The following is a 20,614-nucleotide window of genomic DNA, read 5'->3' as shown; positions in this document are numbered from 1 at the left end:
ACGTGAACCAGAAGGTTCTGCAGACTTTTGAGTATGATGATGCATTTCTAATTAAAACAGAATAGAGCAGGGGGAGGAGTTTTGGTTTAGTGCTCCGCCTCATAACAAATTAATGTTTGAAGGGGTGTGGCTGAACATTTTCCCCAATCCGTCAAACTAACATCAGAGAAGCATTGCCATACCAGATTTTGATTGAAGATTACCAAAACAAACCTTTTAACCATGGATTAGTTGTTCATTCCAAGACTAACAATGTGCGCTAGCAAAATAAACATTCTTTAATATTTTAATTGTATGTCTCACAGTCATGACCTCTGACCTTGATAAACCCCGGTCAACGTGTGTGATCGTGGTCTCTCTGCTCTCAGCGCTGCCACACCGCTGTGCTGAGGAGAGTCTGACATCATTTCCCCTCGGAGCTCGTCCAGGTCGTGCTCAGAGAAGGAGCGATCTCTCTTCAGGGGTGTCGGAGAGCTCTCCACTCGCCTCATATCCACACCGTCTGGAGAATCCTCATCCTTCACAGACAACATGAACACATTTCCCATGAAAAGACAGGAAGTTTAGACCCAACAAATCAAATCAGAAGATACCCATTGAAAGCAACGGAAAAAAATACCAGCACTTGCATTTCTTCAATTAATAACTTGACTTCTAGTTGATCATTTGTAAAAGCGGCAGATGGCGGATTTTTCTGATGAATCATCTGTTGATCTGCATCCCAATCATCACAAATACTGCAGGAGATCTACTGGAACCAGCATAAACCCAATATTCTCACAGATATCAGTCAAGTTTGGTGAAGGAATAGTCATGCCCAAACCATGATGATTATTCAGTTTGGGGGCGTGCAAAAGATCTGCAGAGTGGATGGCAACATCAACAGCCTGAGGTATCAAGACACTTGTGCTGCCCATTACATTACAAACCACAGGAGATGGACAATTCTCCAGCAGGACAGCGCTCCTCATACTTCAGCCTCCACATCAAAGAAGGTCAAGGTCCTCCAGGACTGGCCAGCCCAGTCACCAGATATGAACAGTAATGAGCATGTCTGGGGTAAGATGAAGGAGGTGTTGAAGATGAATCCAAAGACTCTTGATGAACTCTGGGAGTCCTGCAAGAGCTTTCTTTGCCATTCCAAATGACTTTATTAATCAGTGATTTGAGTCAGATGTATGGATGCAGTCCTCCAAGCTCATGATGGAGTCAGACACAATATTCATTCTGTCTCCACTGCAGCAGGACTTTATATTCTATACTGGACTTTATTTCTGTTCAGTCACAAGACTTTCTCTAAGCAAAGTCAGATCTTACTGTCCTAATTAAATCAAAATCAAGACATGATCATATTTTATTTTGGTGAAATAAGCGTCATCTAGAGGCCTTTGCCTTTCATACAAGCTACTTCTGATACTAAATGATCAACTAGAAGAAGTCAAATTTGTGTACAATAGATGGGAAGACACTGCTCAAAGTAGATTAGATTCTAAGAGACTCTTGTGGACGTCTTGAAGATGACTGCTTGACAGTAGAACAACCAATCATTCTCAAAAAAGATCTCTGCTAATAACGAGTCTCCTGGCTTCAGTTCTGAAATTGACAATTGGTGCCGTGACCCGGATAGAGACTGAAATTACAAATTTCTAACACACAGAAACCTTGCGCACCAAGTCTGATGCATATTAATAAGTCCACATTAATAGTTTTTATAAAAGTGAAAATCTGAAAAAGAAAACAATTATGAAGGATGAAAGTTTGAGGCAGCGTGTTAATAATATTGACATAACGCGAGTTGGAATTGTACACTTTCAGATTCAGCGTCAAATGAGTCAGCAGCGCAACACACAAGTATTGTATGGCCGGCCGTACACGTGCATCCTAATCTACAGTTCTTTTGGTGCACAAAATTGTTCATGGAGCTTGGGATGATTACAGTTTCGTTGTCAATGTTTTGACAGTGTTCTTCACACAGGTGAGTGAGCTTGACAAACCACCTGTAGAAACACTTCACTTCCCTCTCAAAAAAAAAACATACTCCCATACTCTAGCACTTCATACTCTGAGCACTAACAATCCCTTTGTATAATTTGCACTTCTTGTGTGTATTGCCTCTTGAGTAGTTGAATGCCTCCTCCAATGCCTACCTTGGACAAAAGCGTCTGCCAAATGACTAAAATGTAAGCGTTTTAGTTTAATCTCTCACCTCGAATAGATTCATCTCCTCCATTTCGGCCAGCGTTGGAGCTTTCAGAAGAACTCGGATGCGGGACGATGGGCGGGACCCGGCTCCTGTGACGGACAGGTCAATGCAGGACGTGGATTTGATGTCACATTGGCAGGTGTGAGCCAGACATGGTAATGATCCAAATGCTGAAGAGCGACAACAAGACATGTTTTTTTTTTTAAACACATCGTATTAAGCCTTCAAGAACACATACACTTAATACCAACCCAGGCTCATTGCAGACACGTACACAAGTCTATCTGGGACAGCGAAAAACGTGTACGTCTTCTCGCAGTTTTTGAAAATCCAGAGGTCGCTGTATACGCTTTTTGATGATGTTAAATTTCTCTCGCGGGTCCTCTTCTCGCATAAATCCACCAGAGGGCACTATAAAACCTACAGCGGATAAGGCCAGCTTGCTATCGACTGACTGACCGACCGACTCCATTCTCTTAACCCAACCGCTAGTGTTTTCAAAAGCAATTTAGAAAAAGAAACGCCGTCGGGAAAATGTGATTTCACTACGTTTTCTGCCTGTTGTTCATTTATTACATTTTTTGCTTTTGTTTTTCCTGCTTTCTGGAACCATTTTTCGCTGGACTCGAACCCCGTTGTTGTGGTCAACTCCTCTCCATGTCACAAGTCCGCCGACCTATGTGGTGAGTAACTGTGCAAACTGGTAACACCTGAAAATGGTTACTGTAGGTAAGCGGTCAGCTGCTAGCGCAAAAAGCAGAAGCCGTCTGCGGCATTATACTGCCCAGTAGCGTTCATTTTATGCCACGAGACGTACCTCAGGCTACATAATTCATGCTTTCCAGAAATGTAGACAGGGGTACATATCCACATTGAGCCTGTGTTGCTTAATACACCTCACTGAACATGTCTACATAGACAGCACCTATATACTATATAACTGCAGGTTAACTGTTTATATATAACAACTTTAACTGTTAAAAGCCATTAGTAACTAGTTAATTAGTTAGTTATTAGTGACTAATAAAGCTATGTTAATTAATAACCTTAACTTTTCTGAATTTGATTGTAATGCAACAACATGCACCTTTTGTCAAGCTGCTTTAAAAGAATAGCTCTTGTGAAAGCGCTATACAAATACACTAGAACTGAACCCACATCTCTTTGAACTGGGCAGCTCCACAGGCCTCAGTTTGTGATCTTGTCTAATTTCAGCCAAGACTCGGTCATGCAGAGACTGCGGCCGCTGGGGTGGAGGAGGAAGACTGCGCTCGGACACCTGCAGATGACAGCAGTCTTAAAGCTCCCATAATATTAAAATAACATTTTTTAGATGTTAGTACCAGTATGTTAGTCCTAAGGTCATCTATAAGCTAGCGAGCTTCAAAACAGTGACGAAATTCACATTTGCAGTTTGTCACTTCTGCCTAAATGGATTGATTTGTGACATCACCTCATACTGTAGTTTCTCATCAAATCTAAAATGAAATTATTAATCATTTTCGCAACAGCCAAAAATACATTGATTTATGGATCTTGTGTCGAAAATCATTAGAGAATCAAGTAAAGATCTGTCCAGCAAACACACACGCTTTTGTGTTTAAGTAGTTAGAGGGTTTTAAATACTCGCGCTCGCCTCCCTCGCCATAGTAAGCTACCGCGACAGTGTAAATGAGATTAATGACGTCATTACCGGTTATTAGGCTTGGCCGGTATTACTGCATTATTATTTTTTTTTTTTATTATGATGTAAGGCTCAGACAGCATCACCAAACAATTGGCTTGTGCCTAAACCATTCAGAAACTGAATACCGTATATGCGACCTTAGGTTCGCGGTCACCTGTTTGTTGCACAATTTGCAAACAGTCTTGTTCTTATTAGAGATCTGCTCGATGTCTGTATAAACACACAGCACGACGCTCTCATTCACACACACAGCACCAAGCCAGTGACGTACAGCATCACGCTCTTTCATTTTCTCTCACACACACACACACACACACACACACACAAAGTGTCACACTCTGTCATTCACACACACATATATATAAACAGCATTCTCGCTTGCTTGGGAGCGATATTGTTAGACCGCACCACACGCTCCCGTTCAAATTACACCAGAGTTACTGACCGCTCCCGTGCTTTATTCGGAAATTTATTCCTGCACCGCAAGAAATCCTGTCAGGTCCCGCGGCTTGACAGGTACAGCAGCGGGAATACAGACCTCTTGTTCGCATTTACCACGTCTCCCTTCTCATTCGGTCGAAACCCGAAATACTGCCAAACTGCAGAGGTTGTGTTCTTTTTCGAGACCAGGTCACTTGGTGCGCGACTCGCCATCTTACCTCACCTCTCTCTCACTCCTCTAATGTCCCATGATGACAATCACGCATACGCATTAATCACGCAATCACGCATTAAATAAATGATATTTAATACTTCTCTCATATAAGTGCATTGTTTTGATGACTGTATTGAAACTGACCCCGTTGCTATTTTTAGATCCCGTGGTAAACCATTTCACTGCATTACCCTTTCACTGTATTACCGCCCAACCCTATCGGTTATGATTATTACTGAACCGATACCCAATTGTCCGCGTCTGCATCACAGTGCACTGAAGAAACAACTAATTTGGACACCTCGCAGGCCGGCAGTTTGAGACCTCTGCTCTAAACATTTGCAAATAAATAAGCATTAATTTTAGTATAACGGTACTTTATTAATAGTCTGAATTACTAGTTACTTATTCATTTTCCTTCAGCTTAGTTCCTTATTTATCAAGGGTCGCCACAGTGGAATAAACCGCCAACTATTTGGCGGAATTTGTTACTTGTTAATTTTATTAATTCTCATTTTAATTACTTACATCTTAGTTGATTTTTGGATGCTCAAACTTCAAGCGCTATAAAACCTACTAATATATATATATATATATATATATATATATATATATATATATATATATTTGTTGCATAAGCCAAAAGTACATTGATTATCTAATTTTTTTTTATTGAAAAATCACAAATAGATCAAGATCCGTTTTATTTTTCTACACAATTGATTATTATTATGCATTGCTAACCGCCTCATTTAGACAATTTTAAAACCGATTTTATCAATATTTACAAATCTTTTTAACCCTCAGATTCCAGATTTTCAAATAGTTGTATCTTGGCCAAATATTGACAAGCAACCTTTTTAAAAAAAAAAAAAAAAAAAAAGATTACATTTATTAAGCTTTTAGGTGGTGTATTATTCTCATTTTTTTATTTACACTTATGACTTGTTTTGTGGGTCACAAACATGTGTTTACTTTTAGTTCAGATTTTGTATCTGTACTGCAGTTTTGTGTCTGGTGTTGCTGCAGTTATAACATAATATCAGCAACTAACTGGTTTTAGAGGAGGTCTCGATCTGATAAAGTCCAGGATCAGCTCGTGAGCGTTTCGTTTAACACACGTGGGAATATTTCCATCGACCTGCAGCAGAAAGAGACAGAGTTATTATCAAACCTAAAAGCAATGGTTAATCACTGTCATGCTGTGTCAGCTGAAAACTCTCTCCAAAGCCTTAATCTCACACATATATAGTGGACTTACCGGGTTAGCATGAGATTAAGTGTGGGATAAACCACTCAAAATGTGCTTACAGCAGCAGCCTCGGTGGTCTGAGCATGAAGAAGGGGAGTTCGGACTCACCACAACTTTACGCAGTTTATATTTGCGCAAACGGATGTCTTGCATGAGCATCTCGAAGGGCGTGAGGCTGAACTCGGTGGGCAGAGGATTGAACGGCTGCTCCTCCACCTTCTTCAGCTTCACCCCCTGCCGCAGCTCCTTCATCAGCTGGACCCACAGCCGAGCCTACATCAACACAAACACAGCTTACAACATGTCTTTCAAAGCATTTTTAGCCAGACGAAAATCCCTGGTGCTTTTTTCAACATGTCCACATGGGGACAGCTGTGAGCACAAACAAAACTAACAAACTAGATGGTTGCCAAGTCTTCAATTTTCCTGTGAAAGCCCGCATAAACTGAAAGCTGCCACGATTTTTCTCTCATACTATGAGGCAGTTCCTAGAGACACAATTTTAAATGAGAAGTGGGCGTGGCTTGTTTTTCTACTGCGAGGGGATTGGCTGTAGTAAAGCAGGTATTTAGAAAGATTGGATGGATATATATATATCTATATCTATCTATCTATCTATCTATATTTTACCCAGTCAGTGTGTTGAAGAGCATCGAGCTCAGCAGCAGAATCCTCCTGTGGCTCCTCCGTTCTGATCTTCTTCAGCATCTACAGGAGAATTTCAGATACTTCATAGAAAATCTCACTCTTGCAATGAAACAGTTTCATGTAACATTTCTCGTTTTTATCAATATGTTGAATGATAGCTACAACATTGAAAAGGTCAACCCAGGCTCATTCTGAAAATGTACCGCTATATACATTTCTGGAGAGCGCCAAATACGTTCCAGGAGCTGCGTTTTATTTTTTGTAGTTTTTGCGAATCCACCAGAGGCTGCCGTGTATGCTTTTTGAGATCTCAAATTTCCCTCGTGAGAGCTATTCGTGCATGTTGTTCTCGCGTAAATCCACCAGAGGCGGCTGTAGACTGACTGACCCACCCTTTTCCTTCCGTAAACCCAGGTAATTGTTTTCAAAAACACTGATTGACCTGCCGACATAAACAGCGAGCCACTGGACAAACTGGTATCAGTGGGAAAGCAGTCCATACGGAGGCAAGCGGTCAGCTGGTAAGCGTAAAAAGGAATGGCGTCATTCCAGCCCATAACGTTCATTTTAAAGACGAAATGCAGCCATACTGTACCTACTTCTGGCTACATAATTCGCGATCTCTAGAAATGGATATAGGGCTACCTTTTCAGAATGAGCCTGTGTTGCAAAAGGTAGGTTGACTGTAGTAAAAGCATGATAATAGACTCCGGTCCATTGAATTATTCGAATACATTGCAGTCCGACAGTACATCAGTTAATCCTTATATATGACCTCTGTGAGCTCCATAATGTCTCCTCACCTCTTTGGCGTCTCTGATCCTGCTGAGGAAGGTCTGCAGCTCCAGGGTCTCCAGGAAAAGTGCTCGACACACGGCCTGGTAGTGCTCTGGTGCCAACACTGGATTCGCCAGTCTGGAGGCACACATTGTCATCACCTGCTGAACCGTATGAATGCCACGCCCTGCGCCTTCTTCCTCCTCCTCCTCCTCCTCCTCCTCATCTTGTCCACTGTAGCCCTCGTCTTTAGCTGCGTTGCTGCCACAGTGTTTGGATTGTCCGCAGTCTGGACCGCCGACCATGAACTCGATGAGTTGCTCAAGCTGAGGACTCAACTCTCGCTCCTCACTGTCATCCAGACCCCAGTCCAGAGCGCGGTAGATGGCCACTCCCAGCGACTGAACCAGCTGCACACACATTTTAGTTTACTAAGTAGTTTTAAAAATCTGTGATTTTACTTTCCCTCGAGTACATTTTTAATGCGGTATCAGTACTTTTACTCTAGTACTTTCCTATATCCTGCAGTCACTACATTATTATTTCTAGTATATGGTGAATCGAAAAATCAGTCCTGTGGTTTCTGCCCAATCAAAAAAAAAAAAAAAAAAAAAAAAACACGGAAGGTAAATCGCATCATAATGAACTACCTCAAGACACGGTGATTTATATTTGCAGAAAACTGTTTGGATACATTAAAAGGGTCCAAGAAGAAGTCCAAAATCTTAACACGCATTGACCCAGAGACTGTTTAGCTGTAGGTCACTGATGATAAGATGACAGATGTTTAATGAATGATGACTGAAATGGCCTTTAACAGCCAGCAGGCACAAGAGGTTAACATGACGTCAGATTGACGTTGTACCCCAATGTAGTATGGACGTTGCATTTTTTTTTTGGAAATGAAAATAGAGTTGATGCCAGAATCCAACGTCAATGTCCAACCAAATATCAATGTTTCATGATGTTACAGCTTGACACTGTGTGGACGTTACTACTATGACGTCTATCAGAAGTTGGATTTTAGTTGTCATACCAGACTAAAAACATCAGTATTTGGCGTAAGCAAGACGTTGTTTTAAGATGTTGGCTTGACAATGGATTTTAGTCACTTTCTAACACAACCTAAAATCAACATAATTTGACGTTGTTATTGGACCTCAAAATAACGTTGTCCTTAGACGCTGGCTAGACATTGAATTTTGGTCACCTGACATCACAACCTGAATCTAACCTACTGTAATATTACCGTCTTATGATGTTGTGTGCCTGCTGGGCACTAACTAAATGCACTACACAATGTTATGTTTATACACACATGCACAAATTACATGTAAATCATCAGCTTTTTACAGCGCAATACTCACCACTCAATACTCAAGTACTTTTGAAAGGGCTACTTTTTACTCACACTTTATACGGCTTGCACTACATTTTTAAATAAGTAAATGTACTTTAACTTAAGCATGAGTTTTCAGTACTCTTTCCAGCATTTCAATTATATAATGTTCCATAACAGTCTCACCTTTCCATCAGCAGCAGATTCACAGCCAGCATTACTGTCATCTGGGAATTACAAAAAAGGACAGGATTAGCAGAAGAAAACGGCTAATTATGCATCTAGACATTCTCCAACTCGACTGATATTGTCTGTAGATGAAAACACACGAAACGGTAATTTCCTTAAATTAAGGTTTTCAGTTGCACTGCAACATTTTTCTTGCTATTAAATTGCTTCCTCTGACCCATGTAAGCTAAAATTTGTGCAAGCTCTGCATAACTAGTTCTCCCTGTAATGACCTTTCAAGTCCCAAAACTGATATCGCTTTAAATATATATTTGATCCACATCTGGGCAAAACTATAAATAATTTTAAAAAATAAAAATAGTAAAACATTAAAAATACAAAATTTAAATATGATCATGTTAATATTATAAATATGTACGTTTTATATTTAGATTTATAAATTAAAAATAAATATTTTTAAATCTAAATACTATTTACATATTGTACAATAAATATTCTACATTTTAAATACAATCTGTAATTAAACCAAAGAACCTTACATATATTATTTTTCATGAGTCACAATCAAGTTTAGCAGCAGAATATATATATATATATATATATATATATATATATATATATATATATATATATATAAATAAATAAATAAAATTATAACATTAAATATAATTAATATTTTAAAATGATAAAGACCTAAATCAATATCTATCTATCTATGCAAACGGAATAGCACAGCAACAGGAAAAAAAAAGAAAAAGAAAAAAAAAAAAAAAAAAAAAACCATCTTTACCATTATTTTCAAACTGATTTTCTTTTCATTCCAGATAAATAATCAAAACAGACAGCCAATCACAATCCATCCTGCTCTGAAGATCTAAAACATTTAAAAAAGTGGCAGACAACTAAACTAAAAGCATTTAAACAACATCATTAGCTGAAGTGGACAATAGAGTTATTGTTATGTATAGCTAATTATAAGCCTTTAGGAGTTTCACCAGTTGTGTTATGTGACATTTTGTACATCTCAGATTAATTTAGACATGGATTTATTCTCAAAACAGCTTCTTCATTGGGTTTACAGTAAAATTTTCAATAAGCAATTGTGAAGTACTTTCTCTCCTTAAAATGATCAAAGCAAATAATGTTTCTTAAATGCACCGCAAAACACCACAAAATGCAAAAGGAATTGTTGATTAGATTGCACCATCTGTTGGTCTAACAGTGTAATGACATTAGTGTTTTCACAAGCTCATCCTCATGGAGTTTACAGTATATAAATGTCCTGAAATACCCATAGTTATACATCACACTGTTACAGATACCGTATCCAGGATTTTAGTATCGGTGTAAAAAGTTAAACAAAAAGAATTGTCATTAACAGCAAGCTGGTATAACCCTGTGAATTACGCCTACATGTACGCATTACACCTGTCATTACCTGATCTACCTGCATCATTCATGAATTCTCACTTGGCATCATGGGCTGCATCCAAAAATCACATACTTCCCTACTAATTATTACGTTATAAACAGTTCAAGCCAGGTAGTATGTCCTAATTCATTGTATATTCTAAAACAGTAGGCAGGAATTCAGTGTCCCTGATGACCTACTGAGTCCAGCGAGATTCTGAAGTGCGCATCCAATGGAGGCTAGGCTATCCCATGATGGCGCACAAGAGAATTCATCAATGGGAGTGACGTGATGGAACTGACCCAGGTAGGTCACGTGATAATGACCGGATGTAGTACATCCGAATTTTAGTCATACTACTCAAACTATGTAGAACGTACTTTTCTAACGGTCGTGTAGTAAATTCAAATGTAGAAACCTTCACGCAGCCATGGGATAGTGTAGCGTTCATTGGATGTGCTCTTCAGAATCTCATCGGAAATACTCTCAGCAGGCACACAGTCATAAGACGTTAATATTACGTTAGATTTAACTCGTGATGTCAGGTGACCAAAATTCAATGTCTAGCTAGCGTCTAAGGACAACCTTATTTTGAGGTCCAAATAACGACATCAAATGATGTTGATATTTGGTTGATTTAGGTTGAGTTGGAAAGTGACCAAAATTCAATATAGAGCCAACATCCTAAACCAACGTTATATTGCCGTCAAATACTGATGTTTTTCATCAGGTACGGTGTGGCAGAAGTCAGCTAGTTGAAGTGCTTGCGCAGGTAAACCTCACTCCTCTGACCTCTACAGGTGCTCTAGCGACAGACACAAGTGGCCATGGTCTTTAGCCTCCTTGTTAGAGCAACCGACTCCCCTGTGGAAGGTTACTGGTTCGATCCCAGCTCAGAGCAGGTTGGGTGCAGTAGGACTAGCGGGGTTACAATGGCAACCAAAATCCATCGACTGCTAGACGTTATAGTGGTAACATCCAAATAACACCAAGCTGTAACAACCTTAGACATTATTTGATATTTGGTTGGACGTTAGACATTGATTTCTGACGTCAACCCGATTTTTATTTGCAAACAAAATGCAACGACCTCACAACATTAAGGTCTTGTTGACGTCCTGTACCTGCTGGGGTAGGTCATCCTGGTACTTCTCGTCTGTTTTCAAATACTATGCATTCCAACATACTCAGCTTATACGTACTATATATTAGTATTAGGGGTCACCACAGCAGAATGAACTTATCCAGCATATGTTTTACACAGCGGATGCCTTTCCAGCCGCAACCCAGCACTGGGAAACACCCATACACTCTTGCATTCACACCCACAGTTACACTAAGGCCAATTTAGCTTATTCAATTCTTCTAAAAGGCACGTGTTTGGACTGTGGGGGAAACTGGAGGAGCACCCAGAGGAAACCCACGCCAACACAAGGAGAACATGCAAACTCCACACAAAAACGCCAACTGACACAGCCGGGGCTCAAACCAGTGTCCTTCTTGCTGTGAGGCGACAGCACTACCCACTGCATCATTGTGCACCAATGTGTCATCATACTGAAATAAGTCACCATTTAAAAAAATAAAACCTATACATATACTATCTAATACATGTATACTGCTTAGTACAAAATAATGTCGATTGTGCAAAAGGGGATATTTCAGGGTAAACAGTATGAAGTGCAAGAACTTGTAGTGCATTGCCCAAGCACAGCACATTTCTTTTTAAGTCCTTGTAGCAGTGAGTATCTGTAAAAGTGTGTGTAAACAATGCCTGATGCAGGAAAACAAGCGTGTTAGCACGTAAATTGGCTTTCATTTCACAAGATTAACGTAAACACAACTCACTACTGACACTCTTGTAAATCGCTTAGTTTACCAATGATTATTTTAGCTTCAAGTGATATTTGTAAGGAATGCACTTGGGCTGCCTGTAAATCACACAGCTCCGTCTGCTGTTAAAAACCTTTTGAAAATCTCAGCATCGATTTCATGAATGATTTTTCATCACAGCTCTATTGTAAAGCACACTCGTCTGAGGAGTTACGAAAACGACAGTGCTTACTAAGTGCTTTCCTGTCTGAAAGAATAGGAATCAGGAGGACATCAGATTCATTCTTGCCTGCCTTTTGGGAAAATCATAGTCGAGATGAATGCTATATGTAGTCAATATCCATCAGAGATTGAAAATACAGCAATAAAGCATCAAACTCCGACAACAAAACATCAAATATAATTATCTACTGCACACAATACTGTATTGTTTTACTTCCTAAAATGCATACAATGCTGTAAATATTCATGAATGTAACAGCAAGACAAGACAGATGGGGTTTAGAGAGGGAGCTTTCCTTGAAGCGTACATTTAAACACATCGGGAAAAGATATGCAGCGAATATTAAAGGAAAACTGAAGTGTTTAAGATTGTGTGTGTGAATGTAAACCTGACATACTAAATACTATAGGTTATTTTAAATATTGTATGACCATCAGAGCCAATACAGACCCTTTCATTGTGAGCATGTAAATATCTGTCATTGATCAGGGAAGCTGTGAGAGAGTGCTGGGTTTCTCAGCTCCTGACTCCACATTTTCTCCATTACGACTCAGCAGTTCGGTGTTGTCGAGTAGGCATAATGGATGTCTGAATCACAGCTCTCTTCTGCAAACCTGACCCTTTATCACGGAAATATAAACAAATTTAACGTTTTAGATGTAAAAATCTAAATAACATTTTTGGTTAGACTAAACAATGTAGAACACAACATCTTATGAAAATGTTGAGATATCACCACTGAAGTCATCCTTTGTTTCTTACCGTTGCTCTGGAGAAAATTAACAACGTTTTAAATGGCTTAAACATCTCTCATTGTGCTATTTTATCCTCAAATTAGCTTTACATTCGATCTATTTTCAACTTATCTTTTGATTAGCACAGATAATTGTATTTGTTGATAAAATGACAGGCGTCGTAGTTCTCCATTAAAAAAAAAAAACGCGGCAAAAAAAAATAACTGAGGTGGGGATACAAACGGACTAGCGCCCTCTAGTGCTGCATCCTATCAGTGGTTAACAACACGCTGTATCGTATATCCATTCAAAAACATTGTTTGCAAGACAAAAGCTGAAGCAAAACACAATATGTGTATATAAATAACAAACAGAGCCTAATGGTGAAGAAAATGTTTCATGAATCAATAAAATAGGGAATAATGGACTGGATGTGGATTAAAACAAACACTATGAATGCAGTTAAGTCTCTGTGGATTAATATAATAAAAGTGACATTATTTTAATAGTTTAATGTACTAATTCTAGACCCTCCCAAGAACTGGAAATGCTGTCTTATTGTTATAGGCAAATTTTAAAAATGGTATTTACACAATCAGTTTAGTAGTACACATTTGCCAAATTTTTTTTTATTTTTATGCAAGTTTAAATCAGAATGCTCAGAAAATTCAAAATTATTATTATGTTTGCAATAAGATAAAATTGAATGTTTGCCTTACATTGAAATGATATGGGGAAGATTATTCATATATCATTCCATGACATGACTTTTAGTCAAGTTTCTGGTTTAAATGCTTTAAAAAGTAACACTAAAAGGTTGGCAAGGCTTTAAAACAGAATGTTGCCTTAATCTTACATTTTAGAAAAAAAAAAAAAAAAAAAAAAAAAAAAAAAAAAAAAAAAAAAAAAAATCGGCATTTATTAAATTTATTGTGGTGAAATGTTGTTGCATGAACTTAATTTCATTTTAATGTCTAATATTTTAAGACTGCTTATATCAGGACAATAAAAGTAATGTTTGTCAAAAATAATCAAATGAAATGTTAATATTTATTTAGCTTTAAAACAAATCAAACATTTAAATCACCATTTCTGGAACTTTTTTCAAGCAATATTATCTCCAGCTTATCTGTAACATTATTTATACAATGGTTCAAGATTAATTTCTAAAACATTTTGGCTGCACATTTGTTTAATGTTTTTGAAAAATCTTAGCACTGTTTCCGAAAACATTAGAGTAACATTCCCATGCATGCCTTTGCAATATGACGATAAAAATGGAACCTTAAAAATGTAAAAACTTGAAGCGTTATTTAACATACAAGCCATGTTTTCCGTCTATTTTGTTATTTGTCTACCGGTTTTAAAACATTAGTACTTTTACATTTGTAAAACATTCAGATGCACCAAACATCAATGTCAGCAGCACAATTATGAAATAATCAAGTTAAGAATGGTTAATGATAGGAAAAAGAAACATGTGAAGCCCGATGTTTACATATTATTCTAGAATATTCATAAATCATTAGCAAAATGGTCAAAATGACATGATCTCTAAAAGAGAAAGTTCACCTAAAAAACAAAAAAAATTGCTCAATTTTCTCAATGTACAACAGAAATATCTTTGTTTTCAATAGAAGCAGCAGAAATCCCTAATAAAGTCATTTTTACTGAAATCACTGGTTTTGTGTAAGAAACCAAACATGACTCTTTTTTTTATTCCACAGCCTCTGCAAAGACTCCATGCGAATTAAAGTTGTGTTGCCTGTATGCTTTAGACTTTCAAAGTACAAGTAAAGATCTTAGACTGCATTTTATAAATTAAAAACATCCACAGCAACAAATGTATAGCAATTTTTTTTAAACCTACATTAAATTGTATTATAGGTCTATAGGCATATTTCCAACTCTCTGTAGACTAACAGAATTCTAAAATGTCAACTAATAAACTGTTATAGTATACTTCACATGTTACTTAAGGTATGGGGTGGTTTTTTCTCAAAAAGTGGACCTTTTAGCAGTTATACACCTCAGTTTCTAACTGCGAGATTTAAATACAGCATTTTAGTGACTTTTTTGCAGGATTATCTAGCCAGATGTCATCATAACCACACTTATGTACAAAACATTTCCTAAAATTTGCTATTAAAAATTAAAACAAAAATATTTTTATATTTTAAATATAAAAATATTTATGACATCATATATCATTAGGAGAAAATAGCAATCTGTTAAAAAAAGTAAAAAAAAAAAAATAATAATAAGTAGCCTGCTGTCATTAATTAAACAAAAAAAAAAAAAAAAAAAAAAAAAAAAAAAAAAAAAAAACTGGCCAGCACATTCAACTGTCCTCAGTCACTATTTGGCCATTTTTTAAACGTAATAATAATAAACTCTTCAAGATTTTTCTAGCCTCTTTGGTTTTATAAAAATATATATATATATATAATAATAAATATATAAATATATATATATATAAATATTCAAATTCATTCAATATGGTCCACATCTGGTGCTTCACACCCTTTAATTCTCATTTTTATTTCAGAAATAAGATCCAAAATTTAGATTTAGTAACCTGTAATAGGTTTTCTCTGTTTAAGAACAATACAGTAGTGACAGAAGACCTCTCTAACATCAGATTACAGTCCCACCGGCGCAACAGCCGACAGAGAATTCCGTTTGGTCTTAAAGCCTTTATCGATGGATTAATTTCATCATTTATGATGGCATAGCAGTCAAAATAGCACAAATGAGCTCATGTATAGGACAAATTATAGACCTGTCAGTGAGGGGTGGGTCCCAGATTACCTTCTGAAGTAGTTTGAGCGATTAGATTTATATCCGATCAGAATGAAATGAAGTGACCAAACAGCCTCAAAAACACAGATGTGTTTAAAATTACTTCTATTTGTATTCAATACATATTGTAATAAAATTAATTATATAATATATATTGGCCTATATAATATTAATTACATGAAATAAATTAAAAGGACAAATTCTGGACCTTTTGGCCGTGGGCTATGGGTATGTTGAGTTACCAGTAACTCTCAAATCACCACAACAAATCAATTCAAGTAGGATGTTTCAAAAACACTGCATGTACCATAGTATTCTTCTTTTAGTTTAAAGAAATACTCTAATTTGTTTACGGAATAATGAAGGCCGATCTGCACATAAACGAGCTGGGCGAACTTCCCCTTTAACGATCAAAATAAATAAAACATTCCGAGAACGTTGCGGAATAACGTTCTCACAACGTCCTCAAAACGTTCTTATAAGCGCGTTCTTGTTTTGAAGGACACACACACGCACAGATATGAGTGAGTACGTGTTGTTAAGTTCTTAGGAAGTTTTGCTCCATCTTACCGCAGCTCTGCAGAAGCGCCGTCACTCTTCCGTCTCTGTGCAGGATGATGGAGGCCGGGTCGCGGATCTGGAGCTCCGGGTGCCGGGGATGGGGCTGCGGGCGCGGCGCTCTCAGGTCCCCGCAGCACTGGAAGCACACCGCCCACGCCTGCTCCTCATTGATGGGCTGCTCGTAGGACTTCAGCACCTTCTCCAAAGACAGCTCCCTGATCCCGGCCCGCGAGTCTCCGTCCTCCGCGCTCCTATCCGCGGATCTGGCCATGGCGAGGCCGGCTTCACTCTAGCGGGATGCGCTGGGATGGTGCGGCAGGAGGAGGATGCTCATACCGGGCAGCAGCGTTTAGCGGCGGGCACAGGAGCGGAGGCGGACGGGCATCTCTGGAGGCGCAAACACTGGATGTTGGACAATGGAAAGAAAGCAAACTTCATGAGAGGGACAGTAAGGCCTGTGCTGTGAGTGAGTGAATGCTGCATTGGTTAAGTTTCCTGCATCATGTCTGCTGCTGGTGTCTGTCAGAGATCCTGCATCCTCTGCAAAGTGAAGCTGAGCTCCTCCCACACACACACAAAGCTTGTTGGTGTGATTTATGAGGACTCTTCATAGGCGTAATTTATTTTATACATTAAAATAGTTTAATATGTGGCCTTACATCTTTAAATAAAACCTGTACAGGAAGCCTTTGGCAAATTTACATGTCATAAGATCACTTTAAGTATGAATTTAAAGTGTGTTCTCTCTCTCTCACTCACACACACACCAGCAGCAGCAGCAGCAGCAGCAGCATCTCAACTTAGAGGAGAGACAGAAATAAATAGTCATGATGATGAGCTAAGGATGACTGTCTCCAATGATGCAAACTATGTTCATGCCTGTCTGGAAATGGCAAATTGCACAGTAAAAAATGCTGGGTTGTTATAATCCAATGTTACATTGTAAATAATTACTGGGTTTTACATAATTCCTTCATATTGTCCCAACACAAATTAAGAACTTAATCATTTTTACAAAAGTTAAAGTTTGATTTATTAAAAAAAAAAAAAAAAAAAAAAAAAAAAAAAAAAAAAAAGTTGAATAGAAAAACAAATAAAAAATAAATAGAAAATAAAGTGTAGTTTAAATTAATTGAAAAAAAAAGGGTTTGTCTATATTATTAACCCAACATTTTCCCCAATTAAAATGATACTTTTAACCCAGCATTTTTAAAAATGTCTTTATTTAACTGAAAATAAAAAATTAACTATCGTTATTTTTTTTTTTTTATTTAAACCCAAAATTGGGTTTGTCCTAAATATTGGGGTACAAAAACCCAGCACGTTTTTGTAACGAGGAGCCCAACACGGAGTGATCCATTTGCAGTATTTATTAGGCACAGCTCAAACACAATCATACAATACGCACTTACCTGCGAACTCACATCAACGGTATTCAATATGGGTCGAAGGGCTGGCGGCTGACAGTCACAGAGTGATAGAACAGGCATGGATCAATGGCAGGCGGCGTCAGAGTCTCAATATCAGGTGCGGGTCAAGGGCAGGCGGCGTGGTCCAGAGCCCAGAACAAGACTTCGCACTGAACTGGTGTGTGAGCGTGGCTTATATCAGGGAGCGTGGGTCGTTAGCGGGATTAGTCTCAGGTGTGTGCGCTTATCAGTCTAAAAGTGGATGATGTAATGCTAAAAGTCTGGTGATGGTGACCTCTGCTGGCCAGCGAGGGGAATGATTGGGAGCGCGTCGGTGAGTTTTTTAGTGTAAATAAAAAGTAAATTAGTAAATCAAATAGAAATAACACAACATGAATGGATATCAGTTTTTTTTTTTTTACCACAAATTTTGACAAAACAACCTCTTCTAAAGTTAAACCCTTACTACTGTTTTAACTAAACATTTATATTTATGATTTGATAATACATATTTGTCTCCTGGGTCTTGTTTTGTATTTCCAGATTGTTATATTTGACTAACTGTATGTTTGTGATCGTAATGTTGTCTACACTAGATTACTGTTTCTTCCAATGTCAGTTCGTACTTTCTTTTTTTGTTACATTCTTTGTAAAAGTGTCTTTGAGCTCTGGAAAAGCGCTATATAAATACAATTTATTATTATTGTTGTTATTATTAAACAACATTTGTTTTTTATGTAAAAAATATGAATATATACAATACAAATTACAATATATAGTTTTTACATTTGGAAACAAAGTCATCAGCAGTTTACACAATACAGCAAAGAACTAATCGTACATGCAGAGATATTAAGAACTTTCATTATTTTATATTGCATAAAGATAATTACAATTAAATAAGAAGGATAATATATGAAAATCTAAAATTAAAATTATTATTACAATATCAATCTATTTAAACACTGGCAATTACAAATGCAACTTTAAGCAGATTACATTTATGTCTGTTAATTTCCTCGTAAATCTAAAAAACTTTTATTCAATGTCACCTCAAGAGGGTGGTGTTCGGTCATTTGTGTTAAAAGAATTGTTTAGAAAACTCTTCTGTAATTAAAGTGTCTTTCTGGTTTAATGGTATTTGGTGTTAGAGATTTTCTCAGTAAAAACTGTTATGCTCTATAGGCTGCATTGCATATTTTGTCTCTTATTAATATTTAATCCACATTGGTCCGTGTACATTTTGTTCATTTGTTTTCCATTTTCAAACGGAATAAAGGAAATGGAGAAAACGGCCGTTTTTCCGTTTTTCTTTTGCTCACGAGAAAACGAAAAAACGAGATTTTGGCTGGATTTTCGTTTTTTGGTTTAGGGTAGGAAAACGGATAAACGACTTTAAAATTCATTTTACACATGTAGGCGGTGCTGAAACGCCCACTTTCCTCTAATTGGTCAACCAAATCTGCGCTCGTGACGTCACCCTCAAAATAAAAGCCTTACACGCAGGCTTTTAATTATTATTATTTAATTATATATATAAACAAAGTTTACATATTCTATCATTTGAACCACACACAGTTAGCAGGCTTACATTCATTGCGTATGTATAAATTAAATAAAAACGTAAATCAGCAGTATTCTTAGACATTTGTCATTAAAATAAGGTCATAGTTCACTGCCAAGCTTCTTGCTGCTGTGCACCTGATGCAGAGCAAAGATAGCCATTTCCGAGGAGCACCTGGTTTACATGATTGTTTCAGAGCAAGGGCTTTATAATAATAATAATAATAATAATAATAATAATAATAATAATAATAATAATAATAATAATAATTATTATTATTATTATTATTATTATTATTATTATTATTATTATTATTATCAGTTACTATAGTGTTTTTATTGTTTGGTGTGTTTTTTTTTCTTTTTAATAGTTGTTAGCAGAACCAGAATAAGAACACTTTGGGCCCTGCTATAAAAACAAAGGGTACCATTTGTTTTCATTTATTTCTTCCTATTTTAATTATATATTGTAATTATTTATTTGATAATTAATACTATTTTATTGCAACGCCAAAGTAGGCCTGTCTTATTATTTTTTTAAATTAAATTTGCTTTTATTGTAGGCTAGATGGCAGGCTTTAAATATTTTAAATAACATTTACTCATAACCTTACTAATTCGAGAGCCGAACCTAAAAATGTTTAAGTGTAATAAGCCTGTACAATAAAGGGAGCCGCAATGCATATTTCTAGCGCATTCTTTCACTTAACAATTATTGCTGGAATAATGAAATAAATTTCAAATTAACTAATTAAACACATTATAGTTGATAAAAAAATTGTGTCTAGTAGTTCCGACAAACAGATGAGCTTGCTACATGTGCGTTGCGCTAATAATTTGACATTTGCTCTTCTTGAGAAAGTGCTACAGCGGGCCCTGCTATTTCACATATAAGGTTAGTGATACGTATTTTAAATTAGTATTGCACATTATTCATTCATTTTCTTGTCGGCTTAGTCCCTTTATTAATCTGGGGTCGCCACAGCGGAATGAACCGTCATCTTATTTAGCAAGTTTTTACGCAGCGGATGCCCTTTCAGCTACAACCCATCTCTGGGAAACATCCACACATACACACACACTTATACAGTACGGACAATTTAGCCTACCCAATTCACCATACCGCATGTCTTTGGACTGTGGGGAAAACCGGAGCACCCGGAGGAAACCCACGCGAACGCACCACACTACTGAATTAGACACACAATCTCAAAAAAAAAAAAACTTGATGCTTATTTACATTATCTAAAGTCATTTCTTACGAGGTAGGATCTGTTGTTGTATTATATATTTTCGTTTTAATATGCAAATAATTTTCTTTAATTTGT

At 37.2% G+C, this 20,614-nt stretch overlaps 1 protein-coding gene across 1 annotated transcript in view; it reads right to left on the bottom strand.

Moving 5' to 3' along the window:
• spire2 (spire-type actin nucleation factor 2) overlaps positions 1-17,892 on the bottom strand; it is a 64,115-nt gene extending 46,223 nt beyond the window's left edge. The window contains exons 1-10 of the mRNA NM_001007342.2: positions 17,727-17,892; positions 16,324-16,716; positions 8,748-8,788; positions 7,249-7,632; positions 6,428-6,505; positions 5,906-6,070; positions 5,600-5,686; positions 3,362-3,482; positions 2,207-2,373; positions 320-518 (exon numbers count right to left, since the gene is read on the bottom strand). Of these exons, the coding sequence (NP_001007343.2) occupies positions 320-518; positions 2,207-2,373; positions 3,362-3,482; positions 5,600-5,686; positions 5,906-6,070; positions 6,428-6,505; positions 7,249-7,632; positions 8,748-8,788; positions 16,324-16,585 (1,504 nt within the window). The 5' untranslated portion in view covers positions 16,586-16,716; positions 17,727-17,892. The remainder of the gene's footprint in view (positions 1-319; positions 519-2,206; positions 2,374-3,361; positions 3,483-5,599; positions 5,687-5,905; positions 6,071-6,427; positions 6,506-7,248; positions 7,633-8,747; positions 8,789-16,323; positions 16,717-17,726) is intronic.
• Between the last annotated feature and the right edge of the window lie 2,722 nt (positions 17,893-20,614).

Source organism: Danio rerio, chromosome 25 (genome assembly GCF_049306965.1).
Source record: "Danio rerio strain Tuebingen ecotype United States chromosome 25, GRCz12tu, whole genome shotgun sequence".
Lineage (NCBI taxonomy): Eukaryota > Metazoa > Chordata > Actinopteri > Cypriniformes > Danionidae > Danio > Danio rerio.
The sequence above is the reverse complement of the archived record's forward strand: the minus strand, read 5'-3'. Positions and strand labels throughout refer to the sequence as shown.